The following is a 26,648-nucleotide window of genomic DNA, read 5'->3' as shown; positions in this document are numbered from 1 at the left end:
TTTATAAAGGTATTGATATTCCATGCTTCCCTATTTCTGGCCAAAATCATTTGTACTTGGGTTTTTTTTGTTTTTGTTTTTTAAATTGAACTACAGGCAACAGAAACTGTGATAAAGTTGTTCCCTTCTAAAAGTAGTTTTACTGATTTTCTTTCACCTTCTGAATTAAATTTTGGCTTGCATACTGATGCTTGGATATCTTGAAGTCACTGAAATTTGATCTTCTAAGTGCTGATGAGGCAATTGAAAACAGCAGAACGGGAATTAAAGTACCTGAGAGAGACAGTAAAACAGTGTTTAAAAATTTCTTCAGAAAAATAATTAATGTACTATTTAAAAATTTTAATGATGAAATAAGATATGTAATATAGGTAAAGTGGTGTTTGACATCTCTGTCAATGCTTACTAATTCAACAGAGTCAGGTTTTGACTGAGGATAAAATTATTTGCCCAGTAAAGTTACTAAATATTTATTTACTCTAAGGCTTGTTTAGTCCATGTGAGGTCAAGTCTTGGTTGTGTGGAACACTCTTTCTGCATACAAGCTGTGGTCTCAAAGCATTTCTATCCAAAATCCCAGAATGTTTGGTTGGGTAGAAGAAGCTGGGGAATAATTAGAGTAGCTAATGCCTGTCTTCAATCACAAGGTGGTCCAGTGCCCACTTACATGTTTCTTTCACAGTAGTTCATTAATTTTCAGAAATCATTAGATAGTCAAATGTGTTTCAAATGGGTATTTTTGTTACTTTGTTTTTGTCTTGTTTTGTATTCTTCCAGTGGAAGTGGTTTAAAGGGAGCCTCAGAAGATTTAGAAACCTGGTTTCCAGATAAGGCTTACTTTACTGATGTGGGGCTTTTTATGTTCTATTAGAGGTCGCTAGTCAGATATGTAGGCTGCCTTTTGTGGTGGGATCAAATAAAATTAATACAACTGGACTTGAAGCAAGTTAATTTATTGAAGAGAAAAAAGTACACTTTGTTGTATAATTCGGTTGCTTGTTTTGTAATCCAGTCCTGAGAACTGGGATATTAATTGCTTCTTGGGTCTACTAACAGAATTGTTACTTAATTCTACTTAATTCATACTTGTCCACCAGGTTGAAGAAAATAATGTATCACTTGGTATTTATACTTTTTAAAATACTGAAAATTAGACTGTTTCCTGTACTCTTTAGAGTTCTGACACAGGCCTTTGACTTTTGAGCCATAGGTCTGGGAGTGTGGGTCTTTGTAGCTGGGCATTCATCCTTCTGAGCATGCTGATGTGAGAAGTGAAGGAGCCCCTTGTTTTACAAGCGTAACATGTTTTTCTGGTACAAATGTGAAAGGCACAATGAAGGGATTTGCAGTAGCTGAGTACTGTTGCACTTCTGTAACGTGCATACCATCCACATTTGCATCCGCTTTTTAAAGTTCAGACCTCCTCTAGATGACAGATTTCACTTGCTCTATGAAGCATTTCCACTGAGAATCTCATGGTATCTTCGAGAACAGAAGGAATTTTTCAAATAAGTTCTGATAAAGAATGGAAATGAGACAAATTATGTCGCAGCATTTCTCAAATCCACCATGAGATTCTGTAACTGCCCAGCATGTTCCTGGTAAGAACATCTCAAAGGCAACACCCCAGGCTTACCTGATGAAGTTTCTTGCCTTCCAAATTTGATTTCTGTACATCATAGGTTTTTTTTTTTTTTTGCCTGGAGTAATATTCCTGAAGTTCTGTTACACTTGTTTGCATTCCTAGTTACATGCTTCTTGTGGAGCAGCTCACAGGGGAAGATGAAGCTTCTGGGTAATGAGGGTTTTCCAGTTTATTCTGACCTGTAATACTGTGGGTGGCCTTAAGTTGGGTATAGAGACATCATTTTATGAATCTCCAGGAGCCTTGCAGGATTTTGAACTTGAAGGAAAGCTAGAATTCAGCATTGCATTACTGTGGTACTTCTAGGTGTTTTCTTTTTAAACACATGCTTCATTATCTTAATTTATTTACCTTAAACGTGCATCTATTTTCATATCTGACTTGTTTTTCCCTAATTTACCTATCTGCCTGCAGAATTTTGTGCTGTATTTCTTTTTCTCATTTCCACTGGATACTAGCCCAATGATGTAGAAAGCTGGTTGTTGCCACGGTGCCAATTTTTATATGGCCATAACGCTCCTGGAACAGGAAACAATCCTTCTCTTCAAGATAATTCTAATTACATAGTGGATTTTAAATGCTTGTTTATCACTGATGTTGACCTCCTATAGCACTCCTGAGCGCTGAAAGGTTAAAATTGCTAATACAGAAGTTATTTTTTCAATTTTTAATAAGCATTTTTTTCAGCTATGACAGCAATAATTCAAGAGGTGTGTGCTGCACTGTAGTAAGTGAATAATTCTGTCATTTTGCTTTCCTAACTTCTGGCTAGACATACCAAGCTGTTCTGTTTCAACCATGTCATTTGCCTGTCTTTCAGTGAGTACGGTGTAGAGACTTTGCATGGACCAGCGTATGGCCCCAGCAGTCACTCTGCTGCAGCTTCTTCAGCTCCTTCCTCCTCCTCAGCATTTCGCCATGTAGTGCCATCTAGACAAATAGTGGAAAGACAACCTCGAATGCTTGACTTCAGGGTTGAGTACAGAGACAGAAATGTGGATGTAGTACTTGAAGACAGCTCTACAGTTGGTAAGGATTTGTAAAAACGAAATGAAAGCTGCTGCCGTGAAACCGTTAAAAAGACAAACTAGAAAGATTCAACACCAAAAATCCAGGTCCTAAAGCAAAGTAGAACAAAACCCCTCAAAAAGGAAAAAAAAAAGATCCCCCCTGAAAATGCAGCCTCCACAGCTACTAACCATTTTCAAATCTCTTTGCAGCTTTAAAAAAGCAAAATTTCACTAATCCATGGTAAAGGTTAGTGATCTATCAAATATTTATTTTGAAATCTAGTTTTCTTATGAACTTGCTTCAGAAACAAAATGGAGATTAATGATTGAGGCATGAAAATGTAATTTGGGATAGGATTAGTGTAGATGCAAGCTATTAATAAGTGGATGATCTTGGCATTTCCTCTTTGAATCTGTATGGCATCTCTTTCTGCACAGGATTAGTGAGAAGATTAGAGGAATTCTTCCTGGTGTGAGGAACACCATTGCATTCTTCGTAGTTCAATTTTTATTTGACTCTTTCATTCAAATTAAGCTTAATTCTATCAGTTTTATTGTCTTTATTCTAAAAATGATGCATTTTGAAGCAGTATGTTAGAAGTATGCTAGTGTTTCAGAGCATATTATTTTTTACATTCCCCAAACTGGGAATTAATTTACTTCTGCTAAGGAAGAAAAAGTATTTTCATTTTCTTATTTTAGTGAAGAGCTTATACAGATCCAAATAAGGAGCTACGTGAAGGAATAGTTGATGAAAGTAATTCTCCGTGCTGCAGCCTTTTGTCTGGGATGAAATTTGGAAATTGAAACTTTTGATCCTCCTTGTGAGGATCAAAATTAGAAATTGTCTTTTCGGCAATGGATTTGGTGTTGGGTGGCGCCACCTAGCGGTGCTCGGTTTGAATTAACGATGGCTGTTCTCTGTTTCCCTTTGTGCTAAGTTACATCCATGGAATTTAGACATCAAAACCTCCTCAGATCAGAACTTTTCAGCTGTACTGCTTTGATTTTTCTTTTCTTAGTGACTTCTTAATAGTTGATTTTTACCTGAAAGCTGTAGGGGAGAAGGCAGTTTGTGTAGAACTTCTGTGTCTTGAGATATAAAGATAGAGGACAGCCTTGTGTTTTAAGTCCTGGGAGAAGTGAGCAAGGCTGTGGACTTGAGGAAATAATAGTTTTGGCTTTTTAGGGGATCTGCTTGCCCATGAGAGGCTGCCCAGGAGGGCACAGGGGCCCAAGAGAGCTGGTTAATCTTCAAGAACAACCTCTTCAAAGCACAGGAACAGTTCCTTCCAACGTGCAAGAGGAGCAAGCATGGTGCCAGCACAGAAGAAAAAAGCATTTCTGCTGAACTAAATTCAAAAACAAATTAGCCAGAGCTGGAAAGTAGTGATGGGCTGCCCAGCAGGAGCACAGAGGTGTGCAGGTTTTCAGTTAGGAAGACCAAAACTCAGCTGAAGGTGAAACCACTGAGGGGTTAGAAGGGTTTCTGTGAGTACATCAGTGTGAGAAGAAAGGCTAAGGCAAAAGTGAACCTGTGTTCAGTGGTGATTGCTGAGCTTGGTCTGTGGGAAGATTATGGGGTAAATCTTTCTGGAAGCACTTTTTGAGCACAGGAGAGAAAAGAAGGGGATTTGGAACAGCCATCATGAATTTACTAAAGGCAAATTGTACCTAATCAGTCAGCATTATTTGCCTTTTACAATTTGACTGGCTGAGTTGACAAGGGGAGAGAATGTCACTGTGGCTTTAGTAAGGCCTTTGATGTGTATTTAGTAAGGCCTGCTGTTGTATTTTTATAGTCATAGTGTTAAGATAAAAACGATAAAAAACTGATCAAAATAAATCTTAATCTGCTCAGAGAGGGTGGCTGATATTCTGGAGGGCAGAGCTGCTGTTTAGTGAGTCCTGGACAGTCTGAAGAAATTGGCTGACAGAGCCTCCTGAAGTTCCAAGAAGATAAAGTTGAAGTCCTGTATCTGGCATGGGATAACTCAATGTTATCCACACCTAATACCTGGTTGAAGGCTGATGGGCTAGAAAACAATTTAATCAAAGGGATCTTGGGTGCTTCAGCAATGAACTCTTGCAGTGAGGAAGACCTGCCGCGTCCCAGGCTTTGTTGGCGAGACTGTAACCGGTGGATCCCAGGAAATCATTATTTCCCTCTATTCAGCACTTGCCAGACTGCATCTGGAGCACTGTGTGGGGTTTTGAGGTGCTCACTAGAAGAAGATGATGACATCCTTCAGTAAGTGTGGTCAGGGCTCTGGAGCTCTGTGCTAACAGGAGGAGAGGCACAGAGAAGGGGATTTGTCCAGCCTGGGGAGGAAAGGGGAAGGTACAGACCCGACCTCTGTGTGCAGCTGCCTGCTGGAGGGCATGGAGAAGATGGAGCCAGACTTGTCTTGGAAGTGCATGAGAATGGAAGGCACATCAACAATTCACATTAAATAAAAGGATTTTTTTATTATTATTGTGAGGGTGGTGAAGTACTGAAACTGGTTGGCCAGAAAAGTTGTCAAACTTCCATCCTGGCATGTTCAAGAGCCAGCTGGACGAGTCATTGACTAAACTGGTTTAATTAGACCTTTGAGTTAGGCTTGGGTCACATGAACTCCAGAGGTACCTTCCAGCCTGAGTTACTTTATGACTGTGATAACTACAGGGGCAGAAGAGCATCAAAATGTACGAAACATTGGAAAAGCTGTCAGAGCAGTCAGTTGTATGAACATTCTAGTTCCTTAGGTCTGGACTAATGCTAATGAAATTCGGTATCAGAAATATGCACCCTCTTTGTTGCTGGCAAAGTCTGGTGCTCCAGACAGCACACAGGTGTGTGTCTAATAAATATGGAATAAAGAACTACCAATAGGTATGTCCAAATCATCAAATCCTTGTGTGATTCTCCAATCATTCATGCTTTGTGATTATTTAAGCTTCATTTGTCCTTTACTGTTTGAAGGGTGTAAATTTAGACTGAAAATCCTTCTCATAGTAAATTTTTCCTTGCTCTTGTTTTTTAAGTACAACTCACTGCTGTTTGAAATAAAGCAGTAAATGTGTATATTTTATATATTTCCTTTGTTTTTCTCTCTAGGAGATATCAAACATATTCTAGAAAATGAACTTCAGATTCCTGCATCTAAAATGCTGTTAAAAGGGTGGAAGACTGGAGATGTAGATGATAGTGTAAGTTTTCAACTGTGTTTTCAGTTAACTGAACTCAGTTTCAAACTGAGCATCTGTGGGTGGGAATTACAATGCAAGAATTGTTAGTTTCAAAAAGTGTCAGATGCCTTGGGTGGCACACAAAGAGCTCTTAATCTAAAACATTGCAAAATAAAATCAGGACAAATCAGTTTTGTTTGGTTTGTATATCTACAAAAATGATGTTTTGAAGTAACAAGAAGTGTATCTCAAAACAAAATATTTGCTGGTATTTTAAATACATACCTATAATTAAAAAAAAAAAAGTCAGAATTGGTGAATGTTTTATATTTATAATTATTTTTCTCCCCTCAGACTGTTTTAAAAAGTCTACACTTGCCAAAAAATAATAGTCTTTATGTTCTAACACCTGACCTGCCTCCTCCTTCTTCAAGTCATTCTGGGTAAGTCTTTTGGCCATAAATTGTATTTGTATGGTTTCTAGTTTTTTTTGGTGTTTTTTATGAAGCCATGTGTGTGTTTGTAGGAATCTGCAGTCAGTAAATACAAAGTATTTTCACTGCACTAGTGACTGTTGGGTTGAACTAACTCAGCATCTCATTGAAAAGAATCTTGATGAGGTTTTTAAAACTTTGGTGGGGTATATGAACCTCTTATGTATATATTGAATTTTACACCTCTCAGATATGATGACTTTAACAGAAATCTAGTCCCTGTGGAAACAAGAGCTGGCCTTGCATAAGTTGCTGCTTTATGTTGGTCCATTTAATGTATCTTAAAAATGTGTATAAATCATTCCTGTCTGTTCAGAATTTTCTTTATGAAATGTTCATTACATTATTTTATCTTGTACTTTAAAAATGTATGTAGATGGACTGAATAATTAATATAAATTGATTATTCATTAATAATTAATTGTAATTTATTTCCTTGAATTGAGAAGGATATATTTTATTACTGATTTGAACACTCAAGAAGCAAGCAGTGAGTGTTCATATGTTACAAAATCACAGAATCATCAAAACTGGAAGAGACCTTCAAGATTATCGAGTTCAGCCCACCGTAATCACCTCTGAAACATATCCCAGGTGCCACATCCAGACATCTCTTGAACACTTCCTGACTCCACCACATCCCTGGGCAACTTAATCCAGTGCTTAACCACTCTTTGAGGAAAAGATATTGTTCTAATACCTAATCTGAACGTGCTGTGCTGCAATTTAATGCCATTTCCTCTCATCCTTCCACTTGGGACACGGCAGTGGAGACAGGTCCCCTCCTCTTTTTGGGGAGTTTGGAGCGTGAGGAAGTCCCCCCTGAGCTGAAGGGTTTCTCCAGGCTGAGCACTTTCCCTCCAGGTGCTTCCCCTGCCCCTCCGTGTCCTGGCAGAGCTGAGGGGCCCAGAGCTGGCCTCGGCAGCACAGGGGACAGTCACTGCCCTGGTCCTGCACTGTTCCTGGTAAAATCCAGGTGCCACTGGCCTTCCTGGCCACCCGGGCGTGCCTGGCTCATGTTCAGCCGCTGTCCAGCAGCACCCCCGGGTCTCTTTCTGCTGTCAGCACATATTGCGAAGGTTTGAAAATCAAACGGTGTTAATGTGGAAAATAATGTTTTTTAAAGTAATTAACGATTCGTTTGGTTTGTTTTCTTCCGTGTCCTTCCCTTTCCAAACCAAGGCAGCCCCGTATGTGCTGTTTGCCAGGAAATTGGGAATTTTCCTCGGGAGCCGCTAGAGGGTGCGCGGGAATTGAGCCTGCCAAAGGAGCTGCTCCGGGCCGGCCAGCGCAGGGATGCTTTGGGAATTGGGCAGAATGCATGGATTTCAGCTTGTCTGAAATCAGCTTGGATTTCAGCTTGTCTGAAGAGGGAGTTAGCTTTCTGCCCTTGTAGGTGATAGGAGAATGTTCTGCAAGTGCAGTTCTATTACTGGTGGGAGGAATTCTTTGAGAGTCAGTAGAAATTTGTAGCTGCCTTCCTAAGGACTGAAAGTGCTTTGTATATTACTAAAAGGTCCTTGTGCACAATAACATGTAGTCTGTGGAAGAATTAAGAATTCTGATATGAATTATAAAAATAATAATTGTAAAAAAAGGAGCGTTAAGAGAGGGAAGAGTGGCACTGGAACAGAGGGTGGTGTACAAGAACTGTATGTGCAAACAGGAGCTGGATGTGTGTGTGAGGACAATCAGCCATTGTACCTTAGCAGCTATTTGAAGAACATTGAAAAGACACTACAGCTGCTAATTGTTTCGTTTCCAATTTCAAAATTTTCTAGCCAGGTATTGCTGCATATTGTATTTTGAATGTTATAATTCTGGAGAGAAAACTGGAGTCTGAAGAGAGTTGTTTATTGCAACTGCAGTAAAGTATATAACAACAAACTGTTTAAAAACAGTTCCTTGCCTTTTTTATTGGATTAATGGTTTTAAAGAACTTCACTTGACAGTAAAATCAAAGTAGTTGTTACCTTTTATAGTTTATATTTGTTTCATAGTGGAGATTAGTTCTGGATATTTTTAAGATAAAAGTTGGTAGCTTTGGGACAGCAAATGGTGACTAATTAGTGGCTATTTAAACACGGATAATTTGAAGGCTAGATCATCTTCCTGAAGTCATAAATTCTAGATGAAAGGGGAGGCTTGCCTCCAATTAAAGCATCAATGCAGATCAAAACACATCTAATTGAAGCAATGTACCAAACCCAGTTACACTGTTTACTGCCTACTGTTAGGTCAGTTATTATTCAGATTAGTTTGTTACCCACAATTTTTAAAAGCGTCATGCTCACATCTATTATTAATGGATGTTGAGGAACTTTGCCTCTTGCTCTGGGAGTTCATCTGTTGTTTTCTTCAAATGCCTTCTGTTTTGAACTAGAGATAAATAGTCGTGATTTGAATATCTCCAGAAAGTGATATTTGAAAAGCCTGAGATTCCAGTATGTGATATTTTATCTATATGCCCTTCTTAAAAGGAACAGTCTGGCCTCAGCTCTGTAAGCTCCAGTTTTTGTCTGTTCTTTATAGTGAGGCAGAACAGTGTCTGAAACATCCTATTCCAACATACTGATATGAAGGCATTGAAGTTTATTGTGACAGACTGAATGGGCTTAACCCAGAACTGACTGAAAACCAGCATCTAAATGTAATGGCAAAGTGATCCTGCCTTCTAAACAAACAAAAATCTCCTGGGGTATCTTTGTTCATCAGTGGCCTACCTAAAGCTTTTATAGGTAATAGAAACCCAGTGAATTACTACTGCATGCTAGTAAATTGAGGTGGAAAGATTAAATTTAAATGTCAAATACCACCTGTATGGTTCCACCGCGCTTCCACAATTTCAGCTGGCAAAGCCATACTTACCCATGCACGGTATCCAGAACAATAACCATGTGTTCTGTGAGCTGTGGACATACTGAAATCTGATTTCTAGTGAATTCCTGCCTCATCCCAGCAGCTGCAGTAAATCAGCCTTCTCCTTCTATGCTTCCCAGCATCTCACCTACCTCTGATGCTGGCTCCAGTTGTTGTATATTTTGTAACACCTGTGTAATATTTTTCTCCTTGCACAGAATATCAGCCTGCCCTGCATCTGTTCTCCAGCTCACAGTCAGGTAGTATCAAAGGAAAGGAGAAATCATGTCATGTGGATAGTTTTGTGATCACTGGCCAGGGGTCACCAGGATGAGTATAAAATAGTACACTTTTAGTGTAGCCTTTTGCTGAGGTGGGTGGTAATTTGGGACCCCTTCCTCCTCCTAGCTGTTGATTTACACCTGATATTTGAGACCTTTCTAGCAGTATGAGACCTTTCTAACAGTATGAGACCTCCTTAAAACCAGTGACTATGTTCAAAATTTACCAGGTGGGTGGAGAAAAACATGATTTCCCTTGGAAAGCAATCTTGAAAGGAAAGATGCCAAAGAATGTCCATCATTCAAGGTCCATGGGGGTAGATCCCTTGCACCAGCTTTGTCAGATTAGATTAATCCCTTCCTCAGCATGCAATTCCTTCCCTTTGTTGCCTTGGTTGCTTCTTGAAGGCTGACAATACTCAGTTGAGGAAATGGGTTTAGGAGAATGCAAGAGGGAAGCATGAAAAGTGTGAGCATGGGAGTCGGGCCATGGAGCTGGGTGATCCAGATCGTCTCTCCTTTCTTTCCTGTGTGTTCTGGGAGATGCTTTTTATCATTTTTTGTTGCTGTTGTCATTATAATGGATATAATGTATTTTATACTTTTTTTGCTAAATAGCTGAAAATCAAAGGTACTTTATTATACTTGATGAGTCACTGGAAAGTTGAAAAGCATTAAAAACCCAGGTGCATACCATGGAGATTATTAGAAATAATGCAATTTTGCTAAGTGATTGTAACTTGTTAAACAAGTCTAATCATCTGTGTGGAAAAGAAAAAACCCACAGATCCCTTTTTTCAAGCAATAGGTCCATATATTGCTGAATGCCTCTTCTTTAGATGATTGCAGAGCACTGGTGGTGATGTGGTGTCTTGTTGTATGTTATCAACTGTAGCAGAGTGTTAATTAAGAACGATGTAACCTGCAGCTCCAATTAGTAGTCCTGTCTGTTTAACTGGACAGGAGCAGTGCCTTGCTTTAGTTACTTTAAAAGCTTCCATAAGAATGGTAAGATTAATGTTTTATTTTCCCATCTGTTCATGAGACAGTTTAAAAATCCTGAAGTTTAAAATGCAATAGAATGTAAACAAAAGGGCTTCTGCTCATTTACATGTTAGCCAGATTTGCTAACTGATTGCTGTTTGAACCTAATCTACCACCTCCTGCTGCATTAGCTACAACAAACATTACATTTACATACTGATTTCTTATTTTGTTTTAATGTAAATAATCCGTAATTACAGTAAATTTGGACTTCTGTTGACATGAGCTTATATAAATCTGTAAGTTTAAAATGGAAATGTTAATTACCTTGTGTCATACCTGTTTATATAAAATCAGAGGTTTTGGGGGAAATCTCTGTGACTGAGAAAGATATTGCCTAGTGGGAAATACTGAGTGTATTTCATAAAAACTGGAATGAAAAGGAGCATTTACATATAATGGATTAAGGATTTATTTATGCTGTCAAATTCTAAAATATTACTAAAATTTCAGAGAAAAATGCTGTCAAAAAGCAAAGTATCATATAAAAAATCAGAGCATTAATGCCATCACTTAACAGCAGATAGAATCAATCTGTTTTTTTATGTCCAAGTATCTTGATAGAACTGGTCAGAGCAATGACTGTTTTCTTTTGTCTGTTCTTGAATTTCTTTTTTTGGATGTAGGCAGGGTACCTCAGTTGGAGGATTGGTGCCCAAAAATACAGATTCCCTTGCCTCTTGTGCTGCACAGCAAGTGCAGAATCATTCAGCTGAGGTAGAAAGGTTGTAATGGTGTATATCACCTATCAGCAAATGCTTTTCAGAGCTGGGGTTTGCAGTAGGGAAAAAAATGTTCTAGTGAGAGTGGCCTACTTTAGTCCTCTTTCCAGAATTTAGTTTTCTTTTCCCACTAATTAATTCTCAGATTAATTGTATTCTCTTAGCACTGGTGGCAGCAAAGAAAAAGAAATGAAAAAAATCTGTCTTGTCTTTAATGGGACCTACAGTTTGACCCTGATTTTTTTCCCCCCTTTTAATATAGCTATTTTATTTGGAAAATTGTAGTGAACTATAACATTTGTAGGAAAATTAAACAGCTGCAAACATGGAAGCCAAAATTTTAGAGATGTGCCTTGTATTCAATCTTCTCAATATAATTATGTGGACCTAAAGAGAAATAGAAATGAGCTTTATCTTACTGTCAGTGAGAAGTTTCCTGTAAATACTTTCACCTTGTAAAATTGATCATTCCCTTAATGGCTGAAATACCATTTTTGGGCAAGTTGTATTTTGGCCAAAGTAATTTGGGGTAATCTGCATCCCCCTTTGCTGGATAAAATGATTATGGGAGGGACAGACATCTCTGGCTCTGTGTTCACATCACCCCATCCCACACAGAAGGGTGGCACCAGTGCTGGCATCAGTGACCCATCAGATGTGCCATCAATTCCTCCTCCCTGTGACTTTCTCGTGGACACTGTCCAAGCTTTACAGCTGTCGGTCACGCGAGATTTTGATGTAGGAGCTCCAAGGACTGGAGCAGTTGACCAGTTTATTTCTGTGTAAGCAGAAGTAATGCTCCTCAGTTTGTTATTTTTCTGCACTGCATTTGCTAACACTTTCAAACCCAGTTTTTCCTCAATTATTTTCTTTTTTTTTTTTTTTTAGACAGATTAATTTTCAGCCTCTTTTTTCACTCTGTTTGTCAATGAATATGTGCTGAGAATTTGCTTGTTAACAACATTCAGCTTGTGTTGCTTAGAAATCCCAAAAGTAGAGGTGTCAAAATTGTTAGTTCGAAAATTAAAGCTTGTAATTTTTAGGTGCTTCATTTAAATTTGTTTGAAGAGTATTTTTTCCTTTCCAAAATACTTCCTGCTCTCACAAGTGGAAAACTTTTCCTATGAGTGGATGCTTTTTATTAGCAAGCTGTATTTTGAGTTGTACTGAAGTGTGTGGATCATGCATAACTGGAGAGACTGAGGGTTTGATCAGACTGGCCTGTTTATTCTATGTTTACATCAATTACAGAATGAAAACATGAGTCATGTTACCACTTAGCATCTACAGATTTTCAGATAGAGTCAAAATTAGCTATAACAGAGTCTTGTGTGAGTCTGTATGGAATCCAGAGCCATTCATATGTGTGGTAATTAATGTTTTCAGAGCAATTAAATATGTCATTTGCCTCCAGTATTTGCTGAAAACAAATAAAAAATCAGAATCTGAAAAAGCACAGCAGGATATTTTAGTTGCTACTGAACATTTGCCAATAGAAAATATGGTTATGGGGATGCGAAACTTACTAACAATCAAATTAGAATTACCGTTGAAAATAGCCATGCAACTTTTCAGGACTCCTCTTTTTTATTTTTTCCCCTTTTTTTAAGGACTGTTAAGTATTTAAAAAACTGTTAGGCCTTTTGTAGAAAATCTTGTGAAAGTGCAGAAAACTACATGTTCAGCATCGATGACTCCAGTTACATTTGTAGTGTCTCATGCTCATGATCACACTTAGCATTGGCAATGAGTTATATTTATTTTCCATATGGGAAAACCATAAAAGACAAGAAATAGAACTTCATGATTTTGTTTTGTAGTATGTGATTATTGAGATGTGACTGGAGCCAAATTAGGTTTCCCAGTGAAGATATTTTTGTAAGGTAAATATCCCTGAGATGTTCAAGCAAATTGTGTATCTCTTGCTAAAGCATCCATTGAGTATTGTATGAGTGCCTTCCCATCTGAGCAGCAAAACAGCAGATCAGTAATTCCAGAAAGAGTTAAAACTAACAAATCAGGTCTGAAATGATGTAGGAGTCTTTCTTGTCTTCGTGTATCGTAAGATACAGCTGTGCTGATCTGCATTCAGAATTTGTCCTTTAGTGCTAAGAGGAATGGCATGTTGAAGTGTCACAGGATAGTGAAGATGTGAAGCAAAGAAACACAGTCTGTCATTCTTTTAAGTGTATGTGATAAGAGAAAAAAATGTAATAGGCCCAATTAAATTTCATATGCCACTGAACAAGCCAAGTCTGCATAAATATTGTTTAGAAACCCAAGCTGTGGTACAGTGCTGCTGCAGTTTTGTAGCATGTGTAAGATTGCACATAGCCATAATTGCCATGTCTGTAACAGAAGTCCTGCCTTCTGCTTTGAAAAGTAGATAGCTGCATAATTTTGTACCTAATTAAGCAATCAGGATGCCTTTTTAATATCCAGATGTTTTACTACCAGGAAAATCAGGAAAAAACCCCAAGTTTATAACAACATGAAGATATAGTTGGTCTGTTTAAACTGTATTTTAAGATTTTTTAATTTAATTTTTATTTGTTTTTATTTTTATTAAAACCTCTGTGAATGTACATTTAAAACAATGTGAGCAGAACTAAATTTTTTAAATGTTCAATACCCACATGAGAAATTTTGCTGTGGTTACTTTTCCAGTTCTAATTAGCTGGGTTTATGTGCTTTAAATGAATCTAAGCAGAAGAATTTCCATTTGGTTTCTGCTTTAGGTAGCCCTTAAGAAGCAAGAGCATGCTTTGCCTTGTTCTATTTACCATCAGTTCTTAATGTGCATCATAGCTTGATATTTGGTCTGGCCATCAATATGCTGACAAGCCTATTATTAATGGCATTAGGAGTGCTAAATACACCCGATGTTTGTGAAGATAATGGGACTCTCTCCATTTTGAAAATACTTAACATTAGATGAGCTTTAAAGGCTGCAGTCACCTTATTAAGGAGGGAGTTCAGGAATGGCCTTTGGTCATTCTCAGCATGCTTCCTTGCATTTAAGAGTGAAAAGAGAGATGATAATGTTGTGCCTGGACTTGTCCATGTAGAGTTGAGGGTATCCTGGGGTTTCTGCATCTAACTGTAAAACAAGCTATAACATGCTTATCCCTGATTTTCCTGTTTTTCTTTCAACCATTTCAGGGCCCTGCAGGAGTCATTAAATCAAAACTTCATGCTGATTGTCACCCATCGAGAAGTCCAGCGGGAGTACAACCTCAACTTCTCAGGAAGCAGTACCATTCAGGAGGTGAGTGCTGTTTCACAGCTCAAGAATAAATGTAGCTCATTATAGCTAATGCCAGCTCTCTTAAAAGGGGTTTGCATAGTCTTGATGGATATTCCTGTATTTTTTTAGTCTTTTTTATTTTAATCAACTGGACAATCAAGATTTGCTGTATTTTGATTAAAGAATTCAGTTAGGAAAAGATGTTCTACTAAATGATACAGAAAGGATGTTTCTTTTTGTATTGTAGTAGCAAAATACACAAACAGTTGTGTGTACACAAACAGTTCATTGAGTTATTCAAATTTCATTTTACTTGAAACTCCTTGAAGCTCCCTCTGTCTTCCCTTCTTTTAACCAGCTCCATCTCCATTTTGTAGGCACCTCAACCACTGTGCTGCTTGCTGGTGGAGTGCTGTAATTCTTACTGGCCTGGTAGCCAAGTGGTTTTGTGTGTAGTGGACGTTGCTGCCGTTCTGTGGAATGGCCAGCAAGGGGTGATATTGGAGAGAACTTCGGCAGAATTAAGTCCTAAAGGAACAAATATCCCTGATGTGACTCTGGACTCTCTGAATTCAGAATAAGCAGTCCCTTACATATTTTTAAAACTCCTTTCCAAGCCCAAAGGTTGTTGTCTAGTGCTCCATGGTGTATCTAATGCCACATGTTGTGGATGTTATTTTCCCTATGACCCACTGCCTTCTGGAAACTTGACAAACAACCTAGAAATGTGAATCTTCAGAATTCACATTACAAAATATTAAGATTAAATGTTTGCTTTTCAAATTAAATGTATGTTTGGTATTATTAGTCTGACACTTCTCTCAGTCTTTTAGGGCTGAACAGATTTTATTGAAGTTTTTCGTGCCACATGCTGACATGGTAGACAGAATTAATTTAAGTTCTGTAACATTAGGTATGGGAGTAGTATCTCATACAACAATGAAAAATCATCACTAACTGTTTTCATTGTGAATCCTGTTATTCTTAAGATCTAAGTTCTGATCTTTCCCCCATGTGAAAGCTTGTTTTCTATTTCTTATGTTTAGATCTACTATAGTAAGTTCTGTTTTGCTTTTCGTGGTAATACAGATACACATACTTGAATCAGTTTGACTTTTGAGGGGCTGGGCTTTGACTTTCTAGAATTATAAAGAATTTGAATTTTTATGGAAATAAATAATCCAAATATGTGTTTTTTATTTTAAAATTGTGAGATTCTAAAAGAAAACACATACATATATATATCGTCTGTTTGTTTTTTATCAATGCTGTATCATTTACTTCTTTGCTGATGGGTCTTACCTGACTTTAAGGAACCAGAAAGCTGTGACAGGGGGATCTAGACTGCCTTTCCATGAACTGAAAGTTTCTTGTTTGTTGGTAATGGCAGGTTACGGTCATCAGGTTGCCATATGAAATCAACATAATGTAAAAGTTAATTATGATTTTCCCCTTAAACAACCAAAATAAAAACCCTATCACCAGGTAACCAGAATGAGCACAAAATCTTTCCTTGCCTTTCTTGTGTCTGAGTGTCACACCCAATAGAGTGTATAAAATTGTGAAGGGGCTAAAATGAAAGGAGCTCTCTGGCCCTTGTTGTGCAGCTGATGCTGAACAGGTGAACGTGTCTGTCTGTGCAAAGGCTCCTGGAAATCCCTGGGGATTTCACTGAGGTAAAAGGGTTGCTGAACATTTGTCTAATTATAGAAAACAAGCACTGTTTTGAATGTTAACTCCCTAATGGCTTCTTAATTTATTTTTTTTTTTCCTTTAGAGTAATCATTGTAACAAATCTAGGCAGTCCTTGTGGTTTGGAGGAATCGGTGGTATCGTTCCTCGTCTCCTTTGTCTCTGTCCTCTCCAGGGACTGTTAGATTTTTTTTCTCTCTTCATTCTCTTGTTCACACTTTAACAAATTAATAGTTTACTTTCCTCCTGGTGTATTTTTGTAACGGTGGAGAAGCTCAGTGATGCAGTTGCCAACCACAAGAGGGCAGGAAGGACTATTCAATTATTACCTAAAAATGCTGCTCAGTGTTTTCAAATTAGCTTCTGGTATATTAACAAAAAGGACTATAATGGCCAAGTTATTGTTTGATTTACAGATAATTGGCATATTGCAGGGAGGAGACTTAATTTCACCCTTTTAAATTAAACAGGGAGATTTAAAAAGACATAAAATATTCATTAATGTTCAGTGATTATAAAGCAGTGGCATATATTTATTCTACCTTTATTACTGTTTCGATGGGAAAATACAGCAAATATTTCAGAAATCGACTTGGCCATACTGACAAGTTGAAATGTTTAAGCAGTGTTAATGCAATCTACTCACATGCCATATCCTATGCAGAAAGATTCAAAATGACTACATCAATTATTAAAAGAAATATTTAAGATTCTAGAAATGTTCTACTTCTTGCCACAGTTGGGTGCAACTGTCTCTCAAGGGCTACTGGTGCAGTGTGTTGTTGTTATTAGTACTGTGAATTTTAAGGAATAGATATTTTTTCCAAGGGTCTCAAAAACCCCCCAAACTCACGCCAAAAACTCAACCCCACCATCCTTTCAGAAGGCAGAAATGTTTTGTGGTGCATTAAATGCAAAATCCAGTGAGCTCACAACTGTGCTTTCCTAAACAACTATTGCTGCAGTTCTCTGGTTTTTTTATTGTTTAGGATGCATGTTTAATAGTAAATGATATTTTGATGAACTGTTTTTTCAAAGAAATTGCAGTGTTTAATGGGGAAACCATGTGACAAAAAATTATCTGAGAGAAGCCTGATCCCGTAGTGCTCGTATCTGCTTCCAAAATTGATTACATTTTACTTTAATAGTTGGATTTTGGAGGGTACTTTGTTTTATTTTTTAACATTCTTTATCAAAATAGCTGACTCTTTATGTATTAAGATCTGTTTTCTCATCTTAAAAAATATAAGTTACATTCAGTTATATTGTTTTGTGATCCTGAACTTACACAGAATCTTTGGAAATTAAATAAAAAAATAAATGGAATTTGTTAAAAATTCTGTATATTCGATTCAAATTTTTTTTTTTTAATTGGGCAGGGGAGTAGTTAACTTGGAAAGTTAATGATAACACGATGGTCTAAATTGCAAGTTAATATGTGTCACAGGTTTCTGACATCCGTTTGTTCTTGTAAAATTGCAGTATTAAATTAATTCTGGGCAGATACTGTTCTGGGAAATATCATGGTTGCTTTTTTCCATGATCTGCATTTTAAATTGGAAATTGGTAGGTTTTGTGCCAGTTAGGAGACTGTTAATGAATACATTTCCAGTGTGTTAGATGGTTAAATAAAGGCAATTTGACAAATTGAACTCCTAATACGAGACTAAAAGGAGTTTTATGTCTGAAGACTTGTTCTTTATTCTGCTACAATAATTTATAGAGGCTGTTTGAAATTGGAGAGATTTTTTAACTTCAGGTTTGAGAAGCTCTCTGCTAAAGTATTACAAGGCATTGCCACATTAAAGATAATTTCTTTTCTATCTATACTTACCAACTTGTTCTCATTTAGAAATGAACATTTCTACTATTTTTCATTTTTGCAAGTTGTAGTTTTATTATTTGACAGAAATGAAGGAAAGCCGTCTTCAGAAAGGGGAATATTTAAAAGTGTGTTAAAAGCAAGTTTGTGTTCTGATCCTGGAGCAGACAAACTAATTTGTGAAAAACTTAATGGGCTTGAGTCACAATAATGTGCTCTACACTTTTTGTTTTAATCAGTGACACCGAAAAAAAAAATCAAACATTTTTAACAAACTGGATCACTCTATTGAAAACAAGGACTTTAGATTTGTCTATTTTACTCTTTTGATACAGATTTTGAAGCCTTTTTGTGATTCCTGCGTGCAGGATTGCAAAAATATCCAGTGTACACAAGCTGTGGCTGCTAAAGGGCGGATAAATACGCAGAACCCTCAGTCCCCTCACAGACTGTGATCTTATTTTGTAACTGCTGGAAATTCCAGTTGTGAATACTATGTAAAACAAGTACTGGGCACTAGAATTCTTATTAAAACATAAAATCTGTGCAAACAATGCAGAGAAGATGGGTTTTTTAAATACTGGCTGCCTCTGCATAGCTGCCTCTGCTTTTTATTCCGTTCCTTTAGCCAATAATTTAAGCAGGGGCTGCCTGCTCAGCATCCCTGTCACCTGTGCTAGGTAATATATTTGTTCTCTGTTCCCCACAGACTCACTGGCTAAGGTGGAATATGGAAAGCAATGTATCCAATAGCCCTCCAGGCAGGAGGAGGAACTATTTGTGCACACAACTGCCTGGGCTGAGATAAACTGTAAATTCTGTGTTGACAGACCCTAATCAAATCCTTTGTGATGGATTTCTTTAAACTTTTTTTGTGAGTGGATGAATGTTAAACAAGATGCAAAATCACCATTATGAACATGCAGGCAGAAGCCTCATTTAAAAGGCCTAAATAAATGTAATATATAAATATAGGTAACCTGAGAAATTACCTGCAGCAGGCAGAAAAATAATTTGGCTGAAGGTCTTTCAGATCTGTTTTTTGGTCTCTGAACAAAATATTTTCAAGACAGTTGTTGCTGAGTGAGATCATTCAAAGTGAATGTCAGACACTGACACGGAGACATGAAATGCATGTATAAATAATGTTACTCTTTTTAATGCTGTAGCTAAATAATTACAATAAAACACATTTACCAGAAATAGACATACCCAAATATGGTAAATATATTAATAATTTCCGAAACAGTTGTTTTGTGTTTTGACATTTTGTACTTGCTTTAAAATTGTTGAAAACTACTGTTGTAGTAAAAATCAGTAACTAGCACTTTTTGGATTTAATAGGAAGTACACAAATGTTCTATTGTTCAAATACTCTTAGTATCAGAGAAGCTATTAAAATACATTGCTATATTCATTGTACTGGAGGGCTGTATTTTTTTGTGAAATGTGAACATTAAGTTTGCTTTTTAAAGAAATCTGTCATCTTAAAATTATACTCAATTTATAGCAAGTTGTAACAGCATTATACATAATTTAAACATCACTATGATAGCCTCAATGTTCTGCAAATGAGGATGTGCTAGCAAGCCAGGCTTTGACTTTTTCAGCAGGGAGAGAAAAATCTATTTTAAAAAAGCTAAATCAACTTCTCAATTTGTTTTTTGCTTTTTTATTACAGAAAACCAGCACATTCCAAAGGTAAAATGTATTTTAGAACCTGAAAGAAATTTTGTAAGTGGTCATGTGTTGGGAATTAGATGAAGTTCCTTGGGAAATAGAGAGGAAATACCTTTTAGTACCTGTTCAACAGTGATAACTTTATTAGGCACTTTAAGTATCTTAATACCTGACTGAAGAGATCTGTTTCCAAGATATCCCATTGAAAAATATGTACAACTACTTTTCTTTTTCTGCAACAGAAACAGCAATAAGAGATAAAGAAAGGGCACTACTTCTCACTTAATTATGAAACATAATATATTCCTGACAGAATATGTTTCATAACCTGTAATTTGATTTTGGTGGGTTTGGACGTGCATATCATTAAAGAAACGATCTTCAGTTATTAAAAACTAGTAAACATGGACATTTTTATATGCAAGAAAAGGCAGAGAGTAAATAATTGCACTGGTGACCAATACTGTAATAATCCTGTTTTACAATATGCACTTGACAGGTTGTAATAGTGCTAATTGAAGAGACTAATTCACACTTGCTTCATTCTATTCAAAGGCAAAATCAGCAGCTTGTTTTGCTTTTGACCAGATGGTCCTGATGAACACCTACTGTGCACTTTAAGTGCTTTACTAGAATTACAAAGGCTGGGGGCTGCATCCGACTCAAAATGATTTGAGAAGAGAAAAAAACCTCACTGCTCAATGGATTTGGTGCAACTAAATTAATTCTAGTGGACCCATTACACATTGAGCCCCCTTTTCAAAGTGCTGAGCCTCCTCGTTTGTTCTGTAGCAATGAGAAAGTGAAAGGCAGATTACTGCAAACAGAAATAAAAAAAAAGTGCTGTGAAAAGGAGAAAAGAGGCCTTGAAGCCTTTTCATATCATTTGGGTTTTTCAAGTGCGTTATTTTTGGGGAGGGTGGATGTATGAAAAGCCAATTGGAGTTTTTTTTGTTTTAAAGTGCGCTATTTAAGTACTATGAATATAAAAGCAAGAGCAACAGTTGACTGAGTTTACTGTGGTAAAGCTTTGTGTCCAAGGATGAATCAAATTCATTATAGTCAATGCTTTGTATTTTCATATGAATGTAGGGTTAGTTTCACAAGACTGTGTCTGTTTAGGATAATTATAATTTAATATTTTCCTTTCATAAAGTTATCACTGTAGTTTATCTAAAATTTGCTGAAAGCAAGGTTTTTTCCCTTGCATAAATTTAGAAGCACCCAGAGAGTTTAAAACTCCAAAGGAGGCTGTTTGATTTGCAAGGGAAGGCGAGGCAGGTTCCAATAGCACAGATTATTATAACTAATTAGAAGTCACACATCTGTTAACGTTCAGTTTGTCAGCACTCAGTTTAGTGTGTGTGTGTTTATATCTCTTCTTCCTCTCTCTCCTTCTCTGTCTCTATTCCCCTCCATCCCTAAGTGTAAGTTGGGTTGGAGAGAAACTCTCAAAGGATAAGGATCAATTTATTTGAATTTGAAAATAATGAGGAGTCATTGTTATAATTTTGGTTATGGGTTTGGCTCTGTAAATGCTCAGTCATGTGAGTTGTCCTTATTTTAGAAGTAATCATGTTGAATTGAATGGCTTTGCTCATGTAATTTAAGGATGCTAAGGATTTTGGGGATCAAGACCTAATTTAAAACCTTGAATTTTTAAAAAACTGCAATTAAAACCTTCGCTTGCTATTCTGATTTTGAATATTTGCTGTGTTTTACTTTCGGGTTGGTGAATTTTTATGCAAGGCTTCTGTCATAATGCTAGCTATTAAAAAGGTGTTAGCATGAAATGACAAGAAAACCTAAGCAGCTTTATGAACATATTAAACAGCTCTGTCCCCAGCTCTTGTGCTATTTAGAGTGGGAAAGCAGCACTCTGTAGCTAAATAGCACAGTGCTGTTATCTGTGTGAATTATATTTAGTTGAATAACAAATGAAAAATTCAAGTTAGCATTTTTTTTTTCAATTAAAAAAAATAATTTACAGCTTGTAAATTAAAGTGATTTAGAACATGGTTTAACCTTTCTATCCTGTGTTAACTATAATATGATCACTTCTATTATTGCATGATATACACTTATATTAAAAAAACACATTCGTTGAATTGATGATTTGTTTTCAAACAATGAAATTTGTATTTGTGCAAATTATAGTAGGCACAGTGTTCTCTCATGTTTTCTCATCAAACAACCCAATTATACTTATAAATAGTGAGGTGCTAATGAACTGTTGTTCAGGAAAAGTTTTTTTTTTTTTTTTTTTTAACTTGGGTAAGAAAGGAAACACTTCACAATTCTAGAGTGCTTGCTTGGTGAGAAAATATTTGAAAATATTTTACTTATGTAAATCATGTTGGTGCTATCACTTTTAAATACACAACAGAAGCTAATCTAAAATCCCCATCAGTTCATATGGAGCGTAACTACATGCTTGACATTGTAAATTGCTCACTTAATTGGGAACTGAGGATTTACTTATATTCATTAAGTTACAGAAGTTGTTTCCTAAGAGCTAATATTTCAGCTTGAAGTTTATCACTGCATTCACTGAATAAAAAGAGGTAATTTTTTGGATAGTTGTGGTGATAAGGATATTTAAAGTAGTGGTTATGGAGTTACAACACCAAAATGGTCAAAAGTATCCTGAAGCAGCAGTGTAATGATGGTGCTGCACTACATTGCTTTGTAATTGCTGTGCAAAGAAAACACTCAGTTGCTGTTCCAACTCTGAATCAATAATGTTTGTCTCATCCATAGCATCTTAGTGACACGGGCACCATCTCTGTAATAAACCTGTTTCTTAGGGTTTTTCAGTTGTATCTGTGTAAAACATGAATTTGAAAAGTTATCCTTTTGGTTTTGTACCAGGAATCCTGGGCATAAATTGGAGAGCCCTGCACTCATTTAAAGGATAAAATGGCCTCATAATCACCCACAAGAAATCCCTGTTACTGTTTTTAAAAAGGGTTATAGCAGCTCTCAGCAAATATTTGCAATAGGTGGCAAAATTTATGCCTTGCTTTGTGGTAGTTGCGTGACCAGACAGTGGGGCATAGGATTGTTTTAAGGTTTTTACAGCTGCAGGGAAAAAGCATCTGTTCCTAGAAAAGCCTTCATTGTTTAATTTTGACACTGACTTTTCCATGCTGCTTGTACCAGTCTCTGGATTAGGTGCCACTAAGATGAAATTTGTTTTAAGTTGCTCCCAAATGCAGCTGTCACTATACACAGCCTTGTAGCTTAGGCAAAGGAGACATAATCAAAACAAGCATTTTTGTACAAGGTCATTTGGCAGACTAGGAAAGCTCAGAGCAGGAATTTTGACAATATTGTATCTTGTGAGTAGCTTGGCTATTAGCTTTTGTGTTTGCTTAATAATTCTGGTGATCACTAATGTGTATGACTGTCTCAGAAATAATGAAATTATATTTTTTACTGCATTACTTTTCATATACTTTTAATTTATTTTGATGGAGCAGTTTCTGTGGTATTCAGTTACATACATCCCATGTATGTTTATTTGTATCTCTGTATCTCTACAGTGAAATGGAATGATTTACAAAAAGCAGGGAAAATTGACATTTTTGAAAGGGCTTCCATTTCTTTCCTTCAAAGTTTCCAGTGAATTGAAAATGAAAGAGCACTTCATTTTATGTATCCCAGAGTTGTGTTAATTTCTACCCAGCTGGTCTCAACTGATTGATACAAAGCCAAATTTGTGACTGCATGCATTACAAAGTCTGTAATTTGCTAATGAATTATGATAATAATCTTTCATCACACATGAAAGATTTAGATAAACAATTTACTAACTATATAGTTTGATCACAATTTTTGGGTTTGTACCAAGCCTCAAATCTACTTTTATTTTTCCCTGCCTAGATTAGCAGACCAAAGTGAACTTACTCTTACCTTGTTTTGACAGCAGAGATGCTGGAAGTTACATGGGGATGATGGTGGACAGAGGAAATGATACAAACTTGCAGTGTAAATATCCATATTTAGTGTATAGACAAATCAAACTGCCCAGTTTCCAACTAGAGGAGCATCACAGGAGGCATGGCACAAGAGATTATTTGAGACTGCATCCACTGTTGTGGGGGATGTAGAAATAAATAAAAATAGGCTACAGATGTTTCTCAAGTTCAACTTCCTCCAGGTGTGGTAGAAGCAAACTAATTAAAACACAGCTAGACAAAGCCATAAGGACAAACTAAGCTTAAAGAGAATGGAAAGGAAAACCAGATCTTCCAGAAGAGGAGCACCTGACAATGTTCACAGGACATGAGCACACCATAAAGCGTCTTCCTGTATGAAATTTGCCCATTTTTGATCAGATCATCAATCTTCTGACCAGAGATTAAGTCCCAATTATGTAGAACTTGCTCCTGTACACAGGAACAAGGAGAGGAGCTCTTTGTTCAGTGCCCTCTTCTGTTCCTCAAGATCAACAGAGCTTGAAAAAAAAAAAAGAAATCAATTGATAATTTTTCTGCTTCTTTTGAGCTCAGTAGAATGGCTTTAAGTAGGCAGTGTTTTGATATCCACCCTAGGAAAACAATCAACCAAACAAAAAAACCCACAAGACCCAGCATGTATGTCCAGTGTTGTTATTTTTATGTGGATGGAACTATTGGCTTCAGTGGTTTCTGGCTTGATGTTCTTCTTCTCAGACCATGAGTGACCCAAACCAGCTGGTTTCTCACCCCAAAACCACACGTGTATGACTGCCCCAAATAAAATCACACTGAGATTCCTGTTGCTACTGTTATATAAAATATTGTTTGACTGGTAGAATTATTTAAAAACCACAGAAACAGGTAGTAAAGTAGGACAACCAGCAGTGTCAGAAAACACCATCCAGAGCAGGGCCTGGTTATGTGGAAAAGATGAGGAAAAGAGCTTTGGAGTGGGTGCTGCTTGGAAAGGGGGTTGAGCTATGACCCAAAACTTTTTATTGTTGCTTTATTATGTTGTTTGTTCTTATCATATTTAGGGAACTAGAACTTTATGAATAACCAGGAACATTGAATCACTTCTTACTGCATCAGGTTAAAAAGAAAAAGGCTTAGGTTTGGTTAGAAGGCAGAATTTTTTTGGTCAAACTCTGATTAATGGAAAGTGCAGAAAAAGGGAGGGAGGTGTAAACAATAGAGGTTTGGTGTACCAAGACCTTAACTCTCACCACTCCTTTGTCCCCAGGAAGGTGATTCTATCTAGTAGCTGTTATCTGGTATGTCTAATGCCCAGCCGGTCTCATGGAAATTACAATGTAATTTGGAAATACAAACTAGCTGAGGATCTTCACAATATTGGAAACAAATAACCAATTAAAGAAAAGCAAGGGAAATAGGAATAGAAAGAACAAGGAGTTTTTGCTGTTTTTCTACAATTTCTATATAAGAAAGAGAGATCTTCTTACAAATGTGTGGTAATAAAATAGCAGGAAGTCTGTCTGTCTGGTATCACATGGCAGAGCTGTGCATACCTTACTCCAACACCAACAACCCAAGGACTGACTCAATTTCAGTTATTTTCACAACATCAGGCTACCCCAGATATCGCTGCAATTTCTTTTAGGAGAAACAGAAAGGTTTTATATTGGTTTATATTATTTCAGTCATTTTGGATGACAAGCTACCTTTTACTGAACTCGGCAACTGTAACACAGTGACTCTCATGTAAGAAATACTGTGAGCTGTGTTTGTGTCCTGTCATTAATTTCTCTGTAACTGTAAGCTGAATTTCAGTTCAACATCTCCCCTCTGTGTCTTGCATAAGCTTCTGTTTGCACTTACTCACAAAGTTCCTCTTTTAAGGCAAGAAGGACTTATTCCTGAATAATTCAAATGTGGGGAGTGTAAGAAGTGCTTGGATTAATCTGCAGAGGGTTTTGTGTGTTGACAATTTCACCTATAACTAACAGTCTCTTTCACCCACTCTGCTTAAAAGGTCTTGGCTCTTTTTTATTCTTTGCATTGACCTTGGGCTGGCAGAGAAAAGACCAGACTGCAGCTGAGAGCTCTGACCACAGGGCAGCCTAGGCCAGGACTAAGGCAAACAAAAAGAACCAACAGAAGAGTGGAAGAGGACACTTTTTTTGGTGGTACAAAGCAATACAGTGAAGGTAAACTGGAGGCCAAGTCAGGCAGGTCCATGTTAATTTTGCAAGAATGGCTCTTGTGAGGCCAGTGGAAAATATGTAAATTCTCTAGATCGTTGTGTGAGGTTTGGGGTGAGCTGAAAGTTTCTTTTTTGACGAGCTAAGAGCAATAGACTGAGATGAAACTCCTCCTTAAATCTTCCCACAGACCAAGTTGCAGTTCACAGCTGTGGCTGCATTTGCACAGAGGACAGTGCAATAAGAGGTCTGCAGAGAAAATCTGTTTATGGGAAAGATCTCTGATATTTATCTATTTTGGCATTTTAACAGCGTCCATTTCTAGCTGGTCCTGTGGATCGAATGTTTCTTATTAATTAAAATCTCAGATTTGTGCATGTTCTCTTTTACTTTGCTCTTAATACTAATTGGTTTGCCTGCTCAGACTGTTTCATCCTCCAAGCTGAAGTGTGCAGTAAGTTGGACAGGTGGGAGGCTTAAGTTTAGGAGTGTGTGTTTGACGTGAAACACCACTGCAATTCCATTTTACAAGGGCTGGATCTACTTCAGTCCCTTGGTGCAAATCAGTGTTTTCAAATCCTGCAGCATTGGGAAGCCTCCATTGTACAGAAACAGTGTCATTCAAAAAATAATTTTGTAGACAGAGGTGGTAGAATTCTTTTTGAATAGGAATGAATAAATGAAAGATTGAGTGGAAAATGCATATACTGGGTGTTTTCAACTCACTGCAGAGTAGCCATGCAAAGAATCACCATGAGCAGTAAGACAAGATTTTAAATACTCAAAAAGGAAGAGTTTTCCCCTTAGAGAACTCTATTAGCATTATGTTTTGTTAATTTTCTTTCTTATGATCAGTT

At 37.0% G+C, this 26,648-nt stretch overlaps 1 protein-coding gene across 1 annotated transcript in view; it reads left to right on the top strand.

The window, feature by feature from the left end:
• Positions 1 to 26,648, top strand: part of FAF1 (Fas associated factor 1) — a 152,582-nt gene that overhangs the window by 32,756 nt on the left and 93,178 nt on the right. Inside the window, exons 4-7 of the mRNA XM_053985070.1 lie at positions 2,466 to 2,674; positions 5,756 to 5,847; positions 6,181 to 6,269; positions 14,389 to 14,494. Of these exons, the coding sequence (XP_053841045.1) occupies positions 2,466 to 2,674; positions 5,756 to 5,847; positions 6,181 to 6,269; positions 14,389 to 14,494 (496 nt within the window). The remainder of the gene's footprint in view (positions 1 to 2,465; positions 2,675 to 5,755; positions 5,848 to 6,180; positions 6,270 to 14,388; positions 14,495 to 26,648) is intronic.

This window comes from Vidua macroura, chromosome 9 (genome assembly GCF_024509145.1).
Source record: "Vidua macroura isolate BioBank_ID:100142 chromosome 9, ASM2450914v1, whole genome shotgun sequence".
Classification (NCBI taxonomy): domain Eukaryota; kingdom Metazoa; phylum Chordata; class Aves; order Passeriformes; family Viduidae; genus Vidua; species Vidua macroura.
Note: the sequence above shows the minus strand (reverse complement) of the source record. Positions and strands in the feature narration are given on the sequence as shown.